At 40.4% G+C, this 16,748-nt stretch overlaps 1 protein-coding gene across 2 annotated transcripts in view; it reads left to right on the plus strand.

Moving 5' to 3' along the window:
• Positions 1-1,001: 1,001 nt before the first annotated feature.
• The window catches only part of AMPD3 (adenosine monophosphate deaminase 3), a 45,768-nt gene continuing 30,021 nt past the window's right edge, over positions 1,002-16,748 (plus strand). Inside the window, exons 1-6 of one of the 2 annotated variants that reach the window (XM_052810423.1) lie at positions 1,002-1,367; positions 4,214-4,439; positions 6,970-7,165; positions 7,624-7,789; positions 10,197-10,416; positions 12,941-13,070. In XM_052810423.1, the coding sequence (XP_052666383.1) occupies positions 1,346-1,367; positions 4,214-4,439; positions 6,970-7,165; positions 7,624-7,789; positions 10,197-10,416; positions 12,941-13,070 (960 nt within the window). In that variant the 5' untranslated portion in view covers positions 1,002-1,345. The remainder of the gene's footprint in view (positions 1,368-4,213; positions 4,440-6,969; positions 7,166-7,623; positions 7,790-10,196; positions 10,417-12,940; positions 13,071-16,748) is intronic. The other variant, XM_052810422.1, reaches the window with a different exon arrangement.

Genomic DNA, 16,748 nt, shown 5'->3' on the forward strand with positions numbered 1-16,748 from the left:
CCTTCAGATTAGACTCCAAAGTACTATAAACCCAAACTTACCACAAACGCCCCTAGACCTTTCAGCTTCAGGGCCCAGAATCTCTCAAAATAAGGTAAAATTATTTTACATATTAAGATCCTCATTCCTGCCAAGTCATGCTTGTTTTGACCTTCAGTTATTTGTCGTGGGCTCTTTACCCGGGAAGATTTTTTTTTTTAGTATATACGAGCACCTGAACCACACCCGGTACATTGTTGAAAGCACTTCTGATAGGGATACATCGTCCACAAACTTACTTATCGGGTGTCATCTTTGCACCAGCCTCCCGAGGTTCTGGTCTCGAACCAAAGTTTTCTACATTAAAGCGGTTTTTGGGGAGGAGTTTTGAAGTGAGCGCTTGCGAAGGCGGCACTCGTGAGGCGCCCCGCGCCGGCCACCCCGCAGCTGAGGAGGCCAGCTCAGGCAGGCTGAGGTGGGCCGGGGCCGGGCTGAGGCGGCGCGCCCCGGGTAGCTCCCTCCCACGCCGGCGAGGAGACATGTGACAGCGCGACTTCTGTCTTGAAGCCGCCGAAGGGGAAGGGGCCGGTGCGGCGCGTGGGACGAAGCCTTCCCCTCCGATCCCCCGGCTCCCGCTGAGGCCGCGGCCCCGGGACGGGGAGGTGCCGTCCCTGTCCCTGCCCCCGCCAGTCCCGTCGCCGCAGGTGCAGCCGCGGGACGAGCGGCGCCGGACAGTGCCCGAAACGGCTGCCTCCTCCCGAGAGAAACAACGCCCGCCGCCCCGAGCGGGAGTCTCCTCAGCAAGGTACGGATAGGGCGCGCGCCCCTGCCCGCCGCACCCCGCCCCGCCCCGTCAGGGCGACCGTTAGCGGCCCCCCGCGCCGCTCGCCCCCCGCGCCAGGGCTGGGCAGCCCCCCCCCTCGCCCCGCCGGACCCGCGGGGCATGGGAGGCGGGGGTCGCTCCTGTAGCTGGCGCTTCGCCCGGCGGGAGGCTGCAACCCGCGCCCGCCGCCGCTCCCACCTCAGCGCCCTCCTTCCGTCTGCCCCTGGCCCCACCTGCTGCGGAGCCGCCCCGGGCCGCGATGCTGCCGCCCAGGAGGCAGCTGGCCGGCCTGGCGGGGCCGGGGGCGCGGCGAGCGGGCTCCTCCGCCCGGGGGCCGCGGCGGCCATAAAGGGCCGGGGAAGGGGCGGCGCGGCGCGGCACTGCGGTACCGGGGCGGCCGGCCGGCGGGTGAATGCGGCAGAGGGGAGCGGCGGCATCTGGCGGGAGCAGCTCCTCCCTCCGCCTCCTCCGCCGGCGGCTTCCGACAGTCTTTCCAGCCGGCGGGAGCGCAGGTGGCGGGGCCCTGCCCTGCCCTGCCCCAACATGGCTTTCCCCGGGGCGCTAGGTAAGTCCCGAGGCAGGAGGCAGCGCCGTGCCGGGCTGGCCCGCGGTGGTGGTGACCTTGGCCGCCGCCCCGGCGGGGACGGACCCCGGGCGGCCGCGTCCGGGGCTCCTGCGGCGGGAGCGCCCGCCGCCCGGGCCGGCCCGGCCCCACCTGCTCGCGGCGGCGGGATGCGGCTCCCCGCGGTGCCAGCTGACCGCCCGCGGGGGTTCGGAGGCGGCGGGGGCTGTTGTTTTCATGGCATATTCAATCCCATTAAATTCCTGGCCAATACTTGCTTTTTAAATAGTCATTCCATCATGTTTTTTATGCAGCATGTTTCAAGGGAAGTAGCTTGCTTTCCTTCCAGAAAGGTGCAGAACTAAAGAGCAAGCCAAGCAGTCGTTCTGTGAGAGAGGTATTTAGGAAAAGAGCATTTTTGCTGGTTGGCACTTGTACCCTCTCCCCATCCCATTAAGATGTCTAGTTGTCACTCTCCCAGGCACTCACCTTGGGTAAAGGACAGCACTTCTGTAGAAGGATACTGGATGGAAGATCCACATCCGTTTTCCAGTTTGCATGAGTATCGCATGAAGTGCCTCACAACAATTTTAGGTTTATTAAACTCATTTTGGTGACATAAGCTAGTAGTGATGTGGGTGAACCTACCTTTCAAAGTGTTTTGTGCCTTAGTCTCTCATTTGCTTGAGTGGAGAACATGAAATCAGGTTCTGTAAGAAAGAAAAAACCTACCCTTTGGTCTCAGTAGAGGATCACACTTGTACCTATATATTCTGACTCTTCACTGTCTTATTGTAATGCTATAAAATGCGGTGTAGTTTCTCATGCAGTCCTACTGCATTTCTGTTTCTGACCACAATTCTCTAAGAAAAAGTTCATTTATACTAGAAAAATGCTCAGCCAATGATAAGCATACAAACAATTGATTTTTCCTGTCCTAGTCAGCTAGTACTGAAAATATTTTAATTGCTGATGTAGCAGCAGAAGAAACATTATTATTCCACATTTCACTATTATTGCTAGCACTCTTACTGTAGTCGAGTAACTATAAAGCCTGTTCTTGCCTGGCTGAAGTGGCCCAAAAGGCCGTTGTTGCTGGCAGCTGTATGTATGGCAGTTACTGTTGCTGACAACTGTGTTCATTGAGGTCAGTGGAAAGACTCCCATGACTTCATTGAGGTTTGAAATTGAGAAACCGAATCTAAGTTTGGATGCTTCTGGGACAACGTAGTGCATTGTCATCGAATCATTCAGCTAAAAATGTATGTATTTTTATATTTCTTATGTAGTTATTCTTGATTTTATGAAGACTTAATACTAACTGTAAAACAAATACTATCCAGGCAGAAAAACTGCATAGAGTCAGATCCACAGTTCTTTAAAAGCAGTGATGTTTTTCCACTGGGCTGTGAGATGGTTCTTACAAAATAAGAATGAAGAATAATGTAGATGATGACTAAGTTGTCATGTTATGGCCCAATATATCTCTTGTCACCTTTTGATACTATATTTGCTTTTAGAATAAAAGCAAAAGTGTTCTCAAAGCAACTGTGAAAACAGGTGGACATTAATTATAATCTTTTAGGCTGAAAACAACAGGATCACATATCATAAGGATCGCATATCAACATGTGAAACTTGCAGCATGCCTACAGAAATACTGTAATGGGGGCCCTGATAAGTTATGCCTGGAGTGATTAAAAACTACCATGTTGACTTTCAGCGTACATCATTATTTGAATGAGTACCATCTTATAAAATATGTTTGCATTTTTGTAACCAAAAAGGATTCTGAAATGCCAGTTTTTGGACCCAGACTTCACATTCTTGGCAGTGCTTGGATCCATTTGTTGTGACATGTTCATGGCTATTTTTAACTTATGTAATAAGAATTTAATCTTACTTGTTACAAACTCTATCATACTGAAGGCATTCAAAAAGCTTTATAGTACATAATAAATAACGCTGGTCAGTAGCTTACAACCACTGTATTTTTTTCTCCTCCAGAATGCTACCAGATATGTCAAAATTGATGTTTTGGATTGTATGAGAAGGAAATATAAAGCAAGCCATGAAACTAGAGAAGAAATACTAAAGATGGTATTTTCAGTAGTGCTGCTGTAACAAAATGGAAATATTTTGTGATGAAAGGCTACTTAAATAAAAATTTTAAATATAAACCATGTTTTTTAGAAAAATAATATTTAAATGCCAAGTAGAAATTAAAGTCCATATCCTATCTGCTTCCTATGTACAATTCAAAAGCAGGATATGAACTACTGAAAACAAATTAAAAAAAAAAAGTCACTGAGTTAACTACACCATGTTTGGTCCTGTTGTGCAACCATTTTACTTTACAGCAGCTCCATGACTTTCTTATTTGTGGAAAGGATGGGGTGAGGTAGAAATGTGCTTCTTCTCTAGCTTGTGGCTCTAAAATTGGTTTGAAGTCACTGAGCAGGGAAGAAGTCAGGCAACTGAGTGAATGCTATCAAAATCAGTGCAAGTACATACAGCTGAGCATACATTATATCGCAAGTAATAGTCTATCTGATTATGCAAGTGGAACTTACTGGCAAATTTGTACATACATATTGTAGGAATTTTCATGAGTATACCAAGAAGTTCCTGGTTCACAAATTGGCATGGCTCTACAAGTAAAGGTGCTCAGTGGATACCTGTGGTTCTTGTGTGCTGCATAATAGTTTAAATTCTGCGTAGCTGTTCTACTTTATTGTGCTTTTGCTCTAAGCTCTTAATTTTCATAGGCATATGACCAAAAAACCCAGTCTCTCACATGTCTGTATTCTTCTTGTAGTTGTAATTTTGTCAACTGTCTTCCTTATTAGCTGAGATGCCCAGACAGTTTCCAAAGCTGAACATCTCTGAGGTTGATGAGCATGTGCGACTTCTAGCAGAGAAGGTATTTGCTAAAGTTCTCCGAGAAGAAGACAGCAAAGATGCCTTGTCACTATTCACTGTGCCTGAAGACTGCCCTATTGGGCAGAAAGAGGCCAAGGAAAGGGAGCTACAGAAGGAACTGGCAGAACAACAGTCTGTGGAAACAGCTAAAAGGTTTGTTCGGTAGTTACTTTCTTAGTGGCAAAGAGGTTTTTTTAAGTGAGTTTGAGTTAATATTGAAATATCTGGTGAATAACATTCTGTCTCTTAGTACTTCAGGAGAAAGGTCAACAGCAGGTACCAGGGGCATCTGTGTTATGTTCCTCCGTGCTATGCACAAGGTGCGGGGATGGGCCCTAGGGAGCTTAGATTGGTGAGGTCTCAGCTGTTTCCAGCAGTAGCATAGATAACTGCTTATGCAAGTTTAACAAACAGCATAGCTGGGTAGAAGTGAACACAACCCTAAGACTCTTTAATGTAAAACGAGTCAGAAAAAGAAACGCTTCCCCCCCACTACCCTTTATTGTAGTTTCATTCAGAGAAATGGAAAATTTTAACACAGAGAAAATGACAGTGATATGATACTTCTTTTAGTCTCTGTAAAAATAGATGAAAGCAAAGGCTTGACATTTAACATCAAGGGAGAAGATGAAAAGTGGTATTGGCATAATGAGGTTATTCATAGGTTTCCTTAACTCACAGAGATAAAATTTAACCACTATCAGCCATAAAAGCACGCATTTTGAGTTTTCTCAAAAAAAAAAAAAGGAAGTACAGTCCACCTTTGGTTTACCCATGAATCTAATGAAGCCAAACTTGATTTGGTTTATGATTCTCTTCTTTGAGAGGTAGCCTTACCGCCTTACGCTGATGTCAGGCTGTTCCAGTATCTTAACTTTAGTGGACTGGTTAGACTATCTCCTAGAGTCACATGAGCTCAGCAGCAGTCTGACACCAAATGGCTTGGATGTGTACAGACTCTTCAAAAAGCTGACAAACAGGGAAGCCTTCGAAAGTGATAGCTAAACACATGTACCCGGTTAGCTGCAGACAATCAATTGGGCAACACTTGGCATCCTACTTCTGGAACAGAAGGGAGAAGAGTCAATTTAGTTAAATTAAGGTATGACACGCTGATGATACGGGCTGAGACTTTAGGTTTTGAATTGTGCAAGTGGGTTTCCCAGTTGGCATGTTCATAGATGTAAACAAGCACAGAAGGGAAAACTAGATGTTTTCATTCAAACAACTATTTGGTATATATTTCCTCCTGAACTGCTAAGTTTCACTTTTAATTTGGGAAATTGTCTTATAGAAATACGTTCTGTCAAACTGTACCTCAAGTTTTGCACAAGCTTAACTGTGGTAAGTGGGATATTGTATGTATGTTGTTTACCTGTGGGAACAGAACAAGTATTCATCCCTGTCCTACAGAACTGAAGTGTACTTCAAGGACAGTTAGATGAGTAAAACTTCTGTTTTCAGTTGCAGTTGATCCAACACTGCCTTTCAAGAATTTCATACTGATTTTATAGGTGGCTACAAGTCCTTAAGAGAGGATGGAATTTGGTCACAGGGTATTAATTGTACCAGCACTAGATGTTCTTATTCTTCAGAATGTCACAGAAGTAATGCAACTTCCAGAGAGTATTCTAGTATTCCTTTTTCTTTGTTAGTGGTTCTTACTAACATTTTAAGGTTTTAGCATCTAGTTTATAAAACGAGGTAGTATTTCCACAGTGCAAAAGAAAGTGGTATCACAGGTGGTTTATAACATATATATTTATTATGTGAATATTTAATATACATTTAAATACATTTAAACTGAGTAAGGAAAATTAAATCTTTAGAGATATTCCAAAACTTCACTTGAGGTATTACAATTACTTCACTGAAAAATACAGCATTATTTTTTAGCTGGTTTGTCTAAGGTACATATCTATCACAGTTTTGCGGAGAAAGGGCAAAAGGTTTTAAGTCTATGGGGGTTAGCCATTTACTGCCCTGAGGGGAGGAATGGACTTGCATATCAAAGCCATGCTATGTTATTACTCTGATAACCAACATTAGCCTTTTGCTCAAGTCTCATCAAACAGTGCCTAAGGAATAACTACGTGCTTATCCTTTTTCTTACAAGTTTAACTGAATGATTATATATGAAGTTTTGATGCATAGTCTTGTCTGACAACTAGATGAGTTTTTAAATCCTGCATGTTTTGGGAAGAATGAAAAGAGTGTGTAATAGCATGATAACTTACAACAACTTACTGTACGTAACATTTACTTGTTTCTGTCTGATACTTTGTGAATTCTGATGCTACCAGTTTCTAAGAATCAACTCCCACTAAAGTAAGCACAGTGATTGCATTTTCCTTCTGTACACTGACTTGCTGAAACTGAATTTGTAACAAGTGAAACAAAACAAACTTTAGGGCATCTTACAGTGATTGTAAATAAATTATGGCATATTGTATTTGTGTGGAGGGTAAGCACAATTGTGTGCAGCATATATCATGTGAAATGTCAATAGAAAAAAAGGTAAAAGCACAAATATTTTGTGACTAACATTTTTCCTGTGGTATGAGAGATTTAATTTAATTTGTAAAATTTCTGAGGGGGTGATTTCTTTGCTGTAATCAGTTTTCCAGTGTATTTAATGTTTTATACCATGGTTTATTTTATGCTTTATACCATGAATTCATAGGAAGAAAAGTTTCAAGATGATTCGATCCCAGTCTTTGTCATTACAAATTCCGTCTCAGGAATGGAAAGCACCATCAGCCAATCCTGTTCCGTCTCCTGCAACGCCAGTTCTTCCAAGTGCTTTTCTGCCAGTCCAAGTGCCATATGATGTACCAGAGTTTCAGAGAGTTTCAATTAGTGGGGACTACTGTGCGGGGGTAAGAAACTGTTTTTTTCCCCTTTCTGTATCTAGGGGGGGAAAACATCCCAAACCACAAGCAGCTAATGTATATGAAGTGTGAAATGTCACTATATTACGGCTCTCCGCAACAAACTAAATTGCTTTGTGAACACATTAATTTATGAAATAGTTGAAGTCAAGTTCAGGTAGTTTTATACTTTTTATCATAAAAAATAAATAGATAAAAACATAATCAGGCATTAAATAAATGGATAATATATGATTGCAGAAAAAGTGTGTGTGTGTGTTCTGCACATCATATTTGGACTCTGTTTCTGTCATTGGCTTCCTGAGACCTTGGGTAAGATACTTATGGTTAAGCCACATACACTTACATTTCTGGAAATTCAGTCTCCTTGTTACTGGCATGGGTTCAGTTTGTTGCTAAAACTGCTGTTTTATTTTTGTCAGTATTTATCCAGGCTTTCCTTTCAGGTTACAGTTGATGATTATGAACAAGCTGCCAAGAGCCTGGTGAAAGCTCTTCTCATTCGAGAAAAGTATTCACGTCTTGCCTACCATCGCTTCCCAAGAACAACGTCTCAGTATCTGTGTAGCATGCAAGACGAAAAATGGAAGGTTGAAGATGAAGTGTATCCAGGTGAATATCCTTGTTCTTCTTTTTAAAATATAGAATTAAACCCATGCACTGCAGTAGTAAAGGTAAGTTGGATTTTTGTGATGATCTCTTCTGAATGTCTTTGCCTCTGTAATTTATTCTGTTAGTAAGTGGTGGAGAATCACTGATGGACTAAAGTCATAAATTCTGTGTCTAATCTGAAACTTTGAAGCTGTCAAAACCTGAAAAAACATACTAGATGCTCATTGATTATTTTTTTTTTTTTGCAGCAAATGGGATGGTAAGTAGTACACTTGTGTTCCTCCAGGAAAAAGATATATGGATATGGTTTAAAGTGAAAAGTCATTCCTCCTGATCTTGGCATGCTGAAATAAAAGGGATTATGAGCTCATCTACATTGTAAATTGAAGCACAATACAGACATGCCTGTTAGCAAGCCCTGATTCAGTAATTTCACAGGCATGGTACACTTACCGGACTGGAAGCTGTGTAGTCATATTTGTTGGACATTCTGCCTGGGTTAATAAACTGCTCTCTCAGCAAGGCTTATTAGGTTGAATATATTCCCCGCTATGTATGTCACAAATTATATTTGTCACTTAGGTGGATTGTGTCTTGAAAGATTTGCTTGTGCATTAAACTGTTCGCACTGCTAGTTTTTGGATTTAGCCTGTGAGGATCAACCTTTGGTCTGTACAGGTGTGCCACTGTAGATGTGTCCATATTGTTGGCAATGTATTCTCAGCCATAAAGTGACATTTTAAATCAATTACCCTCTAGCTCAGTGGTTGAAAGAGGGTGAATTAACATGTTTTCAAGCGTTTGTTATACAGAAAGAGTGTAAAGAGGACAGTATACTGAATGTTCAAGACGGGAAAGGTGTTTTGGAACAGCTGCCAGGGAGGTATTTTCAAGCTATTATTACATTAATAACTTTTTTACAGTTATGATTTTAAACTTATGACATAAAGAATAAAATCTCATTACATGATGTCTTAATTAGCACAAGTTTCAGCTGGATAGTTATGAATATTAGAGATAAGAATGGTATCAGTTTATAACATATGTTCAGGTTCTCTAGGACTGGCTAATTACTTTTCTGTCTTGGCTTAACTGAACAGGTAAAAGAAGAAATCTCGGTAATAAGACTGAGCCCAAAAATGTGGTTCAGTTGACATAAATGTAGTTGAGACACTTATTTTATGCTAGTTGCATTAGTAAGATACTGTAAAAGAAGCGATGAACATTGATTAGCATGAGTGATAATGTTTGAGTGTTCACATAAGCTGAATGTCCCAGAAGTATGTGTGTTTACCTGATTCTTAGGAAAAAAAAACCCCAAAAACAAAAAAACCAAAAAACCCTGTAATTTTGTAAAGGGATTACAAAACTGTACTGAACAGATCCCAGCTGTGATTCTGGTACTTTCGGATTTTGGTCATGATCAGAAGGCCAAGGGGAAAACTAGAGTTGTGTTGTACTATGGCTGGCTTCTGCGCTTCTTGGTTCTATTCGAAAGCAATTAAACAAAAATAAGGAGTTTTATTTAAAAGAAAAAAACAAACAAAGAAAAAACCCAAAGAAAGAAAGAACCCCCCCCCCCCAACAAAAAAACCCCAACAACAAACCAAACAAAACCACAAAAACCACAAACCAAAACGCAAACAACAAAAAAGCACAAAAGAAAAAACCCTGATCAAAACACAACAAAACCAACCAACCCCCCCCAATAAACTACAAACCAACCACTGCCTTGGTCAGAATGAGAAGCACTGAGTCTTAAATTATTTCCTGCTCTACCATGATTGAAGTATATTCACTAATGGTTGAGAGAAAGGGGAAACAGTCCTAGTACGCATGCACTAGTCTAGCTCATTGGATTGTGGGAAGGGCAGAGGTGAAGAAGTAAGGCACAGCCAGTTCTTTTCTGACTGGTGTTTCAATATGAGAACAGCTGCATTACTGTGTGCTTAAATACAAACTTCTAAAATTACTGCAGGGAGTCAGAAGGTGAAAGGAAAATAATGAAGGTGGCTATGAAGTCAACAACTGTTTTATTGTTCAAAAATCTCAACTGTACTTTCAGCCATCCTAACATGCTTCTGGAAACTTATTTTGAAACTTGTGCCATCATACATTAATAAAGAATACTACTCAATATATTTATACGTTGGTTCAGAGAATAGTTCTAATAATGTATAATACTTGAATTAAGGTAGGTACTTAGCTTAGAGAGGGACTGTAATTAAAGCTTGTCAGAATAAAGCTGTGTTGTAAAAACAGATCTTTTATAGTGACTGAAAATGAGATTTTAATGAAAGTATTAAGATCTGTTAGAAATGAAGCATTATAGAAGCAGAAAGTCCTTTTTGTAATTATTTTGCCTTTTGTGTTATTTCTTCTAAACATAATGTAAATTTATTTCCAGATTTCCATTCACCCCCAGAAGAAAATGAAGATCCTTACAATCTTGATGATGCTCCAGACAATTTGGATTATGTTATCAAGATAAAAGGTGGCATTCCCTTTGTTTATGATAACAAAGAAATGATGGAACTCAATGAGCCTCGGAGTCTGCCATATCCTGACCTGGAGACCTATACTCTTGACCTGAGCCACGTTCTTGCTCTAATTGCAGATGGTCCAACGTATGTTACTCTTTCTTCTCTGCCCCTTCAGGCTACTAGTTACCTTTAGTTTAATACTTCCCACTTTTGTGATATTTAATTCCTCAACGTACTCATTCTTCTGTAATGTTTTGTTTTGCCCTTCTCAAGCATTAATGCATCATGGAAGGACTTGGAAAAAAAAAACGAAACCAAACACATACAGCTATATTTCATTTCCTTAGTTTCTTTGCATCCACCATGGCAAAATGAGCAGTTAACAGAAAAGCAAGAAATTGGCCAAATGTTCCCATTCAAGTCAAATCTGACCCAAACTTCTTGAGGCATGGGAACTGAGACTTGAACCTCACCTTTTTTATTTTGTTTTGGCCTATGCTGAATTTGAGGTTTTTGTACAGTTGTCTGGAATTCCTTCATGTCTGTTGTACTATTGCTGCATGAAGAGAAACCCTGCCTATGTAGAGCATACAGAACAGCTCACCAACATAAATATTCAGTCTGATTTGTTCCAGATGTAAATTAACTGCTCATGTGCTGCAAAACTGATCTGCACATGCACAATCAAAATAGGTCTGAAATTTCCCAGAACGATCAAACTCCTGGGAAATCTGTAAAAATCAGAACTACAACAACTCTAGTATGGTCACTGACACACTTGTGACAAAGCAAGTCCAGTGCATAACGAAAACATATGCAACCAGTTTTTAAGTTTACTTCCCAGCTGAGGACTGGAAACATCAAGGTTTCTCATGGCCTCAACACCTGGAAAGGAAAAGAATCCACCCTAGGATGGAACAAAGCAGGAACCTGGACTGTTCGTAAGAACTATTTGGCCTGCCTGCCAGCACTGCATTCCTAGTCGTGCCTTTGAGAGATCATCGCTTACAATGTGACAAGTTAGTCACACCTGATGCATTCTTTCCCTTTTGGGTCCGTCTGACACCTGCAGCATAATCTGTCTGCCTTGCACATTGATAGTGGCAAACCAGATGGGCTGAACAGAACTGTCCCATTCTCTAAGCACTTTTTCAAGGGCAAAAGCCTATGCTTCCACCAGCATTATCAGCACTCCTGCTCCAAATCAGAGCTAGCTTGAGTATTCATGTTTACAGTATGCAATAGGTAAATGCATTTCCAGTTTCAGCATGTTATATTCCAAGACGCAGATACTGAGAAGATTAAAGGACGAGGAAAAACTTGAAACAAAAGTCATGCGGAAGACCCTTCTTTTTGCAGCTTTTGTTAACAGTCTTTATCAGGAAGCCATAAATAAGAACGGCGCTTGGACATGTTAGAACACTCAGCACCTTTGTGAATGTAGGAGCAATCATCTGCTCCTTTCACTCCTTCAGATTAAGCTTTTGCAGGCTGATTTGCACTCGCTGATAAATACACACAAACTAAAAGGAGAAAGTCTTTTCAGTAATCCTGTTGCATAAGCTCTTCATACAGTATTGTTTCCCTGTTTGCAGCAAGTGCTTTCCTGTCATTTATGCCTATCACACATGGGGCTGCTTGGAGATCAAGAACCCATTGTTCTTTAATCTGCGCTGTTCTTAAAGTGGTGAAATCTCACCCCTACTCCTCAGTCTTCCAGTCTCTTGAATAATAATATAACCTGACAAAGGCCTCCTGCAGTGAGCAAACGGGTCTTGATCAGTATCAGATCCAGTGAGACTGTGTTTGAATCAGACTTTCAAATGCATAATGGGATTTGTGTCCCATTGAGGAGAGATTGTCAACAATAAAGCAGAAAAAAGAAGGCTATTACATCAATAGTGCTACAAAAATATTGTAGATTCAATAAGAATTGACAGATGGTGAAGAGAAAAACCATGTCCTTGGTTAAAAATAGTATGAGAAACATAACAGAAGATGAAAGTGAAGACAGAGAAATAGGCAAGCAGGAACAAAAAAGCATGATTTTTCTAAGAACACAATAAATTATTTTGGAAAAAAAGTATTTCTACACAATATATGTGTTTTTTAAGGGATAAAAAATGAAAGTGGATTGGGTTGTATCTTGGCTTCTTACATTCACATTGAAAAAGCAAATAAACTTAAATGGCAAATTTAAAAACAAAATTATTTCCATAGCGAGCAAATCTGGCTTACAGGTTGTTTCTGTTATATATGAGGTGATCTGCTCTATTGGAGATATAGTTTCAGAGTAGTAGCAATTGACATCACATTTTATTATAGGTTTTATGCTTTCTTTGGCCATCATTACTAACGATGCTAAGTAAAGTAAAGATACAAAAAGAACTGCAGTTTATGCACAGATACAGTGATAACAATACATGGACAACTTAAAGGACATAACATGGTTATGTAGAGCTCTGTTTGAGATTTCACTAATAACGTTGGTCTGAAATCATATTGGATATTGACTTATATATTTGTTAACCAGTAGGATAAGAATGAATTTGTCTTGGTCTTCATAAAAAAAAAAAAATGTTTTTACTGTGAAAACTTTCAAGTTCTCACTGAACTTGAAATACAGATAGTTTTAAGTTACAGTTAATTTTTCTGTTTTCTTTTACAGAAAAACATATTGTCATCGGAGGCTTAACTTTTTAGAATCTAAATTTAGTTTACATGAGATGTTAAATGAAATGTCGGAATTTAAAGAACTAAAGAGTAATCCCCATCGAGACTTTTATAATGTGAGAAAGGTAAGTGTGAAAAGGATTAAAGGCATGACATTGTTTTTAGTAGGAGTTCCAGCAATTTTGCTTTTCTTGTGTGAGGTGTAGATGATATGTGTGAAGTGGTGTGTGCATACCACTCAATTGAATTATGTTACTTTAAGAATATTAAAAGTTTTCTACATGGGAACATGTCCAGGAAAATTAACTTGAATGTAAGTGGGTTAAGTGGATTATGCTAAACTCATCTGTTCATGTATTCAGAATCAAAGGGATTTCATTGTATGTAGATTGCTTTAAAGGAGTGAAACAGTTAATCAAATGAAGCTCACTTGGATTATGAATGAAAATATCCACATGGAGGTTTAGTTCATTTTAATTAATTCACTTAAAGACAGTCAAGTGCATTTTCCTGCTTTCATGTAGGTAAGTCATACTAGACTGTAGTAGGAACAGCTGTATAGATTTTGGCTAAAAATTTCACTTCATATTGAAAATAGGTGTTCAAATACATGCCAAAAGAAAAACGATGTCCCACAGAAACTGAACTGAGGGTTCATGCTGCCATCAGTATCTGGTAAAAAATGTCTGTGAAATATTAAGTAAAGAGATTGTTATTTTGAGTTATATTCTTAGCTGCCTCTGAGATACACTGGGATGTAATTAGGAGACAAGTAGGGGAATCACAGAGCTGATTTCATTTCCTGACATACTCAGACCCAAGGGAGCTGCATTCTCTTCAAAGCATGGAAGCAACAGTGTTATGCTGCTTCATTTACTTTCCTTTCCTGAAGTTAAGAGGAGGTTACTGGAGAGATAATGCTTGTTTGATAGGTGAGATTTCTTCACAAAGCAGTAATTGTTGCTGGTGTTTTTAACCACTTCAGGTCCATTTTGCATTGTTTTTATATGCAACTGGAAGAGGTAGTCCTTATTTTGTAACTTCAGGGTTTAGATCAATACTTTAATCCTTCTGCTGTGTTTTGGTTAGCACTAGTACCTCAAAAAGTCCTTTTAGCTTTTCTCTATAGTGTCCAGTGTGCTGGCTACTGAAAGTTTGCTACTGTTCTGGTAATAAACTGTCAAATACAAAATCGGCTAAACAAAAGTGTTTGATGGATGTACCCCTGTCCATAGCAAGGCTAGAAGCAGATGGGTTGTTAGGTAAATTCTAATGAATTTCACACTTTTATCTGTTAAGCATATGGATGGGAGGATCTATTAGCTAATTCACTCGAGCAGGATTCAAGTGGTAGAGACTCTACTCCTAACTTGACAGTTTTCTTGTATAACCCCGGACAAGATATTTACTCCATGCCACATTTGGATAAAACACTTCACTAGCTGACAGAGACCTTAATAATAAAACATGTGGTGACTGAGAGGTGCGAAGGACAGGTGTGGATCGAGTAACTGCCTAGACGATCAGTTTGATTACTGTGAAGCTGTAATTAACAGGATTGTACTTGCCGAGTTCAGCTTTTGATTTAAAAACAACAGTTTAATGTTTCTGGGCGTATCTTAATTATTTTCTAATTATCTACTATTAAATAAGCTAATCTACAAATGCATTAACATTGTTCAAAAGCACAAAATGTGCATCACTTCCCCTCTGGCAATACCCAAATTCAAGAGAGCAGGAACAAGCTTGCTCTTGTCTGGCAGAGATCATTCCTACTGCTAGTTACTGCTTTAAAAATTCTTGCTGCATAGAGTTAATCTTGCTTAAAGTAGTATTTTTATGAAGCAAGCACTCTCTATGGAAAGTAAACTGCATTGTAGATAGAGTTCCTGTAAGACCCCAAATCTTGTCTTCTCTATGTCTTGCTAACCCAAGTAATGTTTGGACCTGTAACTTCCCTGAAGTGCTTCCTCCCTAATGACACTATCAGCAGTGAAAGTTATAATACGAAACAGACACTTCTAGGGCCTATATTTTCAGGATGTCTCTCTGTTAGTCCATCCTAAACAGTGCGTACTGCTCATAAGGAAAGCAAGAAATAAGATTCACCTCCCAAAAGAGCTGTTAGTGAAGTTGTCTATTGCATCCCTCAGACACTAGTGTGGAGATCCTAGTACAATCTGTTTGCTTATATAAAAGAGCCAAACTAACTGATGGAAAGTGCCAAAATTAAAACAATTGTGAATGTAGTGGCAAGGTCAATCAGTGAACATGTACTACTGCATTTAGAAAGGTACAGTAGGAAGCTGGCCAGCATTATTTGCTGGCAAGACAGTCAAAGGTTACTGGGGTTTTTTCCCCCTTCTCCCTGTCCCCTTCCCTCCTTTTTTTTCCCTGGTTTAATAGGTGTTCTCCTCCAGTGAGCTCATCTATTTAATAAATCCCAAGATAAGGCTCCTACTAAATAAGGGAAATGTATGTGTGTATCTTACACATTGGACTTAACCAGAATGCAGCCAAAGGTAGGTTTTGCACTGATCAAGCTGGAACTGGAAAACTGCCCTTTAATAACGAGACAAATACTTCTCTAGACAGACAAGAATCCACAGGTGGTAAGACGGTGTGGCTGGCTCCACTTGGCTCCCCACAGGAGGTGGACAACTGTCTGTGTAGGAGAACGCTAACTTTAGAGAAGACTCTTGGGTCTGCCATCAGCAGGGCTCTCCCACGTTTTCCAGCTGATGCATAGCAAAGTGCAGTCAGTGCAGATTCTCCACATAACTCCTGGGTTGCCTGCGTTAAGGATGAAATTTAGTAGTAAGAGTTTAGCTCTACAGCACACAAACTCAGAACTGAGTTTTAGGCTTTTTGTACTAGGGTGTCTTGCCTTCCAAAGAAAGTATGTGAGTTTTTTTTGAGTGGGGCTTCCAATAGACCACTGTGCCCAACAGCCTCAGATAATTCAGGGCTGATAGTTCAGTTTAACTGAAATACACCTTCAGAGTAAAGGACCTACACCTGAATATTATTTTACTTTTAATAAAATGTGGCTAATTGCAGGAGGCATTTACTGTGTTTTCTTGGTCTTGGAGCTGTTCTTGTTATTAGCAACTTTGGTTTGTCTGTCTTGTTCTTTCTAGGGTGGAGGTTGTTGCTTTTTTTTTTTAAGGTGAAGCCAAGAGATTTGTTTACCTAACATGTATTTGCTACCTTTATGACTTAAATCTATGTAATGCGTTGGCTTTGATACAGTTTTCTAAAGATGAAAAAATGACCGCCTAAGCCTCCTTTTGTATTCTTGTTCCCTTTAGCCATTATTTCAGTGTGTCAGCAAACCAAGCCTGAGGATATGTCATAGCAGTGACTTTTATGCATCATATTCTTTTACCTACAGACTCACTAGCTCAGATGCCTAGCCTTGTGTGGCAGCAGAGCTTTCACTCAGGCCAGGGTACCTCTGCACAGAAGAACGCAGTTTCTAGAGTGGCTTACACAGCCCTGCTGAATTCTGTGTTGCAATAGCTGGTTGCTGCAGTGAGATACCATTTGGTCTAGATCGTTGCAACTGATGTTTTTTTTTTTTTAAATATTGGTTAGACAAAAAGGAAGCAAGTTCTAGCTTTTGTTTGTGACCACAGGGTTGAAATACCACTTGTTACTTCTCAGAAAGGAAGTTAGAGTGGGTTTATATACTTATAAGTTCTGTAGATCTCACAAAATACAGAATGAAATTAACAGATGTCTGCTTTTTACACATATGACTAAAAGCCTCATGAGTGAACAGTGAATCTATACCTTAACTT

The sequence above is a fragment of the Harpia harpyja genome, chromosome 16 (assembly GCF_026419915.1).
Source record: "Harpia harpyja isolate bHarHar1 chromosome 16, bHarHar1 primary haplotype, whole genome shotgun sequence".
Lineage (NCBI taxonomy): Eukaryota > Metazoa > Chordata > Aves > Accipitriformes > Accipitridae > Harpia > Harpia harpyja.